The sequence below is a fragment of the Bacillus rossius genome, chromosome 14 (assembly GCF_032445375.1).
Source record: "Bacillus rossius redtenbacheri isolate Brsri chromosome 14, Brsri_v3, whole genome shotgun sequence".
Lineage (NCBI taxonomy): Eukaryota > Metazoa > Arthropoda > Insecta > Phasmatodea > Bacillidae > Bacillus > Bacillus rossius.
In genome coordinates, this window is record NC_086341.1 from 10,988,242 (window position 1) to 10,995,929 (window position 7,688).

Here is a 7,688-nt window from a genome sequence, read left to right on the forward strand (position 1 = left end):
GAAAATTCGACTAAATTTGATTACATTCTTGAAACTACCAATGCAATGGTTAATAGTCCAGAGCTTAAGAAGTCTAGAACATATGTGGAAATTCTGTTGCACCAGGTTGTCCTTTACACTAGTTGCTGAAACACACATCAGTATGTTTTGGAACATACTATAATTGGTGGATAATTTTTTGTGGAATTTATCAAAAACTTAATTACTAATGATGTGAAGTAGAAGTTGCCCAAGAAATCTTTGAATTTTTCTGTTGGAAGCTACCTAATATGTAATTTTCGTAAAAATTGAAAGATATTGCACCTAATTTCTTAATTTTAAATGCGTTATATTTTTAATTCTATCCATTGTTGATGGCAACTCCTCTTGAATGATATTTTTAATGCATTGATCTGATTAGTCTTTCTGATGGTACATTTTTATAATTACTTAACTGTAATCTTCCTAAGAGCAGTTACCTAACTACATAACTAAGATATTTTAAATGTGTGAATTGTTAAAAATAACATTTTCTTTGCCTTTTTTTTTCCTTCTACGTAAAATACACTACCTCTGTAGATGGTTGCCCAATGATGCAATTAGCTTAGTTCATGAAATATTTTGAGTGCTGTGATTAGTCTTTCTGAGGGCACTATTGCGTAATTACGAGGGCTGTGCGGCATCTTGAAATTCGGAAACATTTTCGGGAAAAGTTTTTTTTCTTTCTGTCAGGCAGGGGAAACATTTTTTTCAGAGATTTTAATTTTATTTTGCAAGTTATAACAATCACAAATAAACAAGCGAACTTGGTTTGTAGGTGTACAATTTCGAAGATACCTCTGCCGTGCACAACCGTGCAGTGTGACATTCTGCCTTAGAGGATGATCTGAGGATTTCCTTGTGGTGATTATTCAAGTTGTGCGTGTGCCTCTCTTTCAGGTGACGCCGCAGGAGATAAGCGATTACTGCCGGACGTTTGAGAACAAGGTGTCGTGCTTCCTCCAGCCCCCCGCCCCGACCCGTGACGACGATTATGACAAGCTGGGCTGCAAGGATCCTGATGTGTATCCTTTGGAAATATGCATCTGTTTAACTTCAGGCTCCTTGATCCTTTCATCTTTCCAGTTCACTTGGCCGTAGTTCCCTGGTCGTAAGCCTTTAAAGTTTGATGTTTAAATATTAGTTAATATTAGTAAATATTTGTAAATATCATCTTAAAACGTACGGTGGCAAAAATTTACGTTTACCAAACATTTATATGGAAATGCGTTTCATGTGGTTATTTTGCACGTGAAACAGAAAAAGTAATTTAGGTTATGTGGAAGTCCTATATTATTTGGTTATTGTTATTATTTTTATTCAGTTTTAAAAACCATTATGCAAGTAATTTAAAAATGTCTCCGTCACGATACTACAAACATTTCTTTTGCAGTTCAAGTGGTTGGTGTGGTAGCCATGCTCTATATAAAACCAAATTTTTGTTCTTATCTAACTTTACCATGCTGATGATATATTTATTTACGATTTATTAGATTCAAGAACATTATTAAAACTTAGTATGTTTTAAGAGTTTGATATGTACGGCTGGCACGCGTAGCTAAGAAATGATGCAAGTTCGAAGTATGTAGTATAAAAAAGTAAAAAAGGGTACTGGTGGATTTTTAGGATATGACAAGAACACTCATTTTTCGACAATATCTGCCAAAAATTAACACGTGTATCGTGAATCGGGAAAATGCTGAATCAACAAAATATCGGCAAAATCGGCTCCTGCCTATTCGTATCGTCACAGCTCTACCCTCGGGTGTGACGGGGGGCAGGCGGGGCGCGGCAGAGTTGTTCCTTAGCCGCGTTGCAGCGAGGTGGAGAAGTTCATCCAGGCCAACACCCAGGAGCTGGCCAAGGACAAGTGGCTGTGCCCCCTCTCCGGGAAGAAGTTCAAGGGCCCGGAGTTTGTGCGCAAGCACATCTTCAACAAGCACGCTGAGAAGGTGGAGGAGGTCAAGAAGGAGGTGAGTGGGGTCTCCGTACGTCGCGTTCAAACTGGCTTTTGCGGTTACAATTATTAATAGCCCATTTTCGTTTTGTGGCTGGTAGAGTCCAGTTTTAAATTAATTTTTTTTTTTATAAGTGAAACTTCTTTGCTGAAGGGGCCACAATTATCGAGTGTTACGAAAATTCCAATCACACGAGGGGAATTGCCACGTACGTGGGTGGGGGAACCAGTTGAGGGAGGAGAGTGCGTCAGCTGCGACGCCACTCCCAACACATGCACTAGCCGTCAAATCGGAAAACATCAGGGGAGGCAGATAGGTATGTAGCTTTAGCATGTCATTTGTGTAACGGCTGGAAGGGAAGACTGCAGGGGAGAGGTGGAGATGATGCAGCAGTGATGCTACGGAATTCTTGTAACGCCGCTTGTATTTTGTCCATTCCTCAGTTTTCGTAACGGTTAACAATTGACGCTACAATTTTTTTAAATTTGTTTGAGATAATACCCACATCCTTACTATTCTCAATTATTATCTCTTGTTCAATAAAAAAATATATATATATCTCTATCTTTACCTAATAAGCAAGAAATTTCACTTCTGTTGCATGTGGACTACATGCAAGCACTTTTTATGGAGAAACACACTTTGGACATACATTTTGAGAAAAGTGGGATCTGATTCAGTTCTGGACTGTTTTCTATTGGGCCAGATGGGGGATTGCATGTTTTACCTATTTGGATGTAAATAAATATATATACTACAAGTTTGATACAAACTCCTCGGAAAGTGTATATAAAAAATAAGAATTGGCTCAGAGATGTCATATTCTACAGTGTAATAAATATAAACAGTATTTTCAAAACATCAGCAGTGTACGAATACAGTGTTAAACTGAAGGATGATAATTGGAAAAAAAATTTCTCCTGGTTACCATTTTAATCGTAATGTGATAAACAAAATAATGTTTCACTATCGGAATATTTTCTGATTTTCCCACCAGAGACTTTCTAGGCCATCAAGTTTTAGCCACATTAGAGTGGTGAAGTGTTTTAGCTTTAATTTGTAATCTATCAGAATATTTTCGGCATAACATTGCTTCTACATAATATAATATCTTTGAAGGGCTGCAGTTGATTTTGCGACATCTGTAACCATAATCGATAATAATAATATTACCCTTTATTTTTAAGTTGTGTGAAAAATAATGGATGTCTCTAGGGCGATTTACAGCGTAAAAGCTTGGTTAAAACATAAAATGTTGTTTGTATTGTAGAAGGTGGCTGAAATAAATTCAGACTATAAGATGTGGAAGTAACATTTCAGTCATAGTGGAAAATGACTACCATGCTTCGCCTTATTTAGTTGTAAAAGATTGCAGGCTCTCAGGTTATTGTCTGAAGTAGCTTTGCTTCGAGGTTGTACCTACTCAGTTAACTCTACCCTGTTGATGACGACTGCAATGTCGACCGAAATGACGGTGATATATTCATTCGCCTTGGACACTGCTACAACCCAGAAGCCGAGCTACTTTATGTAGTTGTTTCCCGTGGTCAGGTGGAGTACTTCAACAACTACCTGCGCGACCCCAGGAGGCCACAACTGCCGGAGCACCCGGGCAAGCGACACCCACGCGACGGTCCGGACCAGAACTTCCCGTCCCCGGGACCCTACATGCCGCCGTACGTACTCCTGACCCACCCTGTTGGGTTAATGTGGCTGCGACTGTAGGTGTGACGGGGGAAATTTTCTGTTAAAATATAACCGTATACTTTTCCTTTTTTTTCCCCCAATACTAACATGGATTTACATACCGTGTTTTATCGCATGATCGTCGCACCGTTATTTTAAGTCGTCATCAAAATTTGGAGAGAAAAAAATTCTCTCATAAAAGTTGCATGATGTTTTTGGTCCCGCTGTTAGACTCCGAGCTCTTTCTGTAGGTAGTAAATATGACAGTATAAAGCACCGTGCGTTAGTTCCGGATCACTTTCGAGGTCACTGTTTGCGTTTTTATTTAAAGTTGAACAAAATATATATATTAATTTTTTATGCATGTCTTATTATTGTAAATTGTTTGGCATGCTTTTGTATACTCAACTTTTTAATGAAATGTAGTTTCCACGAGTACGTTTTGTTTTAATGAATAACTTGACCTCAACAGAAATTCTTTTCTCATATAAAAGACGCACCACTACTTTGCATACTTAATTTTAATATAAAATGTGTGACGATTCGGCAATAAAACACTGAAATTAAAAATAGGTTGATGAACTTAGATAATAGTACAATCTTTCTATGATATAGTCTGTACATTAGTATAGTCTATAGTGTTAGTATTTATCTTTTATTACAAAATTTTTTTCCCACTTATGAAATTGTACATTACCATTTTTACAATTATTAAAGTTAAAAAGTAGGTATAGGACTGTGGAGTGTGTCCATATGGAGAGAACATTTTGTCTTTTTTAAAACATATTATTTCACTTTTATTTTATTAAGTTTTTATAAAATTATAATTTCCCAATGAATTATCGAAATTTTTTGTCTCCAAAAAAGAATTTCTAAAAAATTAACAAATATTTTGTGGAGCAACTTAAAATGGTATCATAGATTTTCTTATAAAATACAGTTCCTGTAACTTTTTATAAACAATAATGTAAAGTTTTACTTGCATTTAGCAGGTATACATTATTTTGCAAACCATTTTTAATACAGCCTATGAAGTGTTGTACTGTGAAACTTGAGGAAACAATCTTAATGAACTTGGATTTTGTGTTCAAGTAGGGCGAGTCTTTGGCTCGATTCAATTTTTCAAGACTATCCTCAGTTACTTTTAAGAGTGTTGCTGTGTGATGTGTTGGACTGTTATGTTGAAGATAGTATTGGACTGTTATGTTGAAGATAGTATTATCTGTCCAGGTACCAGTACAACAACTATGGACGCCATATGAATTATGGAGGTCACCCTTACGGAGGTGGCTATGGATACGGTCATGGGTACGGGAGGCCAAATCGTGGCTTCAACAGGGGAAGGTATGCCGTAATTTCTTCATTTTTCTGTTTTCTCTAAGCTTGCCAGTTATCTTATGATTTAGTAAAACTCCGTTATGTTTTCTGTTTACTTCCGTTTTTAACAGTGAAATAGCTTATTTGTAAATTTCAAGGGAACCCAAGAAAACATATTAAATTGCAGGGAAGATGAATTAGTGCACAAGTCTCTGATAATATCTAAATTTGTGTACCTTCTTACAAATCTATGACGGTATTACTTGCATTTAGAAATAATATTCGTCTCAAGAATTATGAAAATGTATATTGTGAATTAGAGCTGTACCGATTTACAAAATTTTGCAGATATGCAGATACAACTGTTGCCTATTCAACGATTCAGAACTGATTTCTTTTAACTTTGTTATTTGTGAATCAATATAATTCATGGTTAATTATTATTAAATAATATTATTTTTCATAATTATGTATTAAATAATTAAATTTTCCAGCCTCCATTAGTAAATTAATTTTTTACTAAGTAACTACCGGGTCATCAAGAAACAAATGAAAACAAGCCAAAAATAAGAGTTAAAAAAGAGAGATGTTATGTTCCGTTTATAAACTAAAATACGTATTTATGCATTTCCATTGCATGCCATTCTTAGAGAGCTATTTTGAGTAATGAAGTAACCCGTAGCAGCTAGGGAACATTGGTTCAAAATATTACCAATAAAAAAAAAATCTTGGATTATTTCCACTTCTATTAGAAATATAAAATAAAGGTTAAATTAATATTAAGAGCAAAGAACAGCTGGAACTGAGAACAGAAAACTTAACCTTATCTATTATCATTACCGATTGTAATGTGTAGACTATGCCAGTGTTTTTTTGTGAAATTAAAAAGAAATGGGGTAACAAAGTACTTAAAGTTCTTTATTGAGGTATTTATTCAGTAACTTTAAGATAGAATTTTTCACACTACAATTATGTTACGCAGAGAATTCCTCAGCGGACGTTCGGGCTTTTTTTTTTTTTTTTCAGGTCCCGGCCTAAGGAAATGGGTCGTCGTATCATTACTTATAGTGATGTTGATAGTGTTGATATACCTGAGGTCTTCTGATAGGCAATTCAGCTAGCATGTAAAAAATAATCAAAATTGAAGTACTAGTTTTGGTACTGGCTCTTCAAAATAAATATTGCTCTTACAAAATGTTATAAGATTAGTAAATGGTGTAATTTTTTTTTTTTTTTTTTTGTGAGTTTACCAGGACTTTGGTGTTGCATTGGGAGTTGGTGCTCGTCGGTTGGTGGTACATTCGCAAGCAAGCTCTCGCGGTCAGAATCGTCTCTGGGGCCACGTTGCAGTCAATGGTTCCGACAGGAGACAGAGTGCAGGAGTGTAGTTTTTCACTACGCGTGCTGCGAGTGTTGGTGGTGGAGATGTCTGCTGGTGCTGTGCGCTGGTGCTGAGGCCTGGTTGGTGTTTTTGTCACCAGGGGCGGCGGCGACTACCGACCTGTGATTCACTACCGAGACCTGGACGCCCCGAGAGACATCGAAGAAATCATTTAAGAGGGCAGCCGCCCGTATCAATTCTTCTATGTAATTTCTGCCAGTGGCTCAGCACCGTAAGATGATGCTACGAGTTGTGTTTCTCTAGAGCGACGAGTTCTAGATTGTTCTTGAGTTTTTGTACTGCATAGAGCTTAAGAGTGGATCATTGAAATTATTGTATGCCTGGGGAAAAGCAGTTTAAAAGTATAGATTTTTACATACTAGCAGGTTGATGTCGAATGTGTTAACGTGGTCGCTTAATGTTGAGTGTGGTACTGCAGCAATATGTAACAAACGTAAATCCTAAATTGTTTGTTCACTTATCTTTGTAGTAAACCTCCATCGAGATAACTGCCGATGTGACATTAAAAAAAATCTACATTTACTAAATGTGTAGAAAAAAAAAGTATTTTAAGTTTCATAAGAACAGATTATTTTGTATTTTGTGCATATTAATTCAAATCTTTTAAATAAATACAATAAGTGTCTGTAGGATGCCAAAAGACTGTGGTTATGCATAAACCAGCCGATGTTGTTACCTTTGTATTTTCTACAGATCGTGTGTAAGTAGTTAACTAAATGTGAATCATAATAAATATAAATTTTTATTATGTTACTCTCATAAATCAAACACCTCTCCTACAGTTCATCTCACTAAATTTGTGGAAAGTAAAGACTTTTCTGGTACAGTGTTTTTAGTGAACCAAAGTTAGTGTGTGTTTATATCGGGATCAAAATTTTCGTAGTCAAATGATGGCTCTGTTGAATTGGCATTGGTGTTTCCAGGAAATATGTACATTAATAGTAGAACAATTTTCATTAAATTCAATTGTGTCAGCCATGAACTACATTAATACACATGTCTCATGCTTGATTTGTTTTAAAGGGGTTTCCTTTTTGCCTGTGCTCTCACCTGAATTTGCAATAGATGTCACATTGTTTTTATCAAACTGCAAGAGCCCTATAGAGAGCTCTCTTTAAAAGAATTATGAGTAATTTCCTAAATTTAGCTACTGATTGATTCACATATAATTACAATGGTGTTCCTGGGCTTTTGGCGCAACTATAAATGTTTTACATCAGTGAAATTTGATTAACTTAACAATGATGGTATTGTAGCTTAAATTTTTTTAAGATGAATGTACTTCCTGGTTTGATTATTTTTTTTAT

The 7,688-nt window shown here is 35.8% G+C and overlaps 1 protein-coding gene across 6 annotated transcripts in view; it reads left to right on the forward strand.

The window, feature by feature from the left end:
• Positions 1-7,129, forward strand: part of LOC134539142 (serrate RNA effector molecule homolog) — a 55,454-nt gene extending 48,325 nt beyond the window's left edge. For all 6 annotated transcript variants that reach the window (XM_063380893.1, XM_063380897.1, XM_063380894.1 and 3 more), the window contains 5 exons: positions 919-1,043; positions 1,838-1,991; positions 3,528-3,652; positions 4,893-5,006; positions 6,461-7,129. In XM_063380893.1, coding sequence (XP_063236963.1) covers positions 919-1,043; positions 1,838-1,991; positions 3,528-3,652; positions 4,893-5,006; positions 6,461-6,536 — 594 coding nt within the window. In that variant the 3' untranslated portion in view covers positions 6,537-7,129. The remainder of the gene's footprint in view (positions 1-918; positions 1,044-1,837; positions 1,992-3,527; positions 3,653-4,892; positions 5,007-6,460) is intronic.
• The last annotated feature ends 559 nt before the right edge of the window (positions 7,130-7,688 follow it).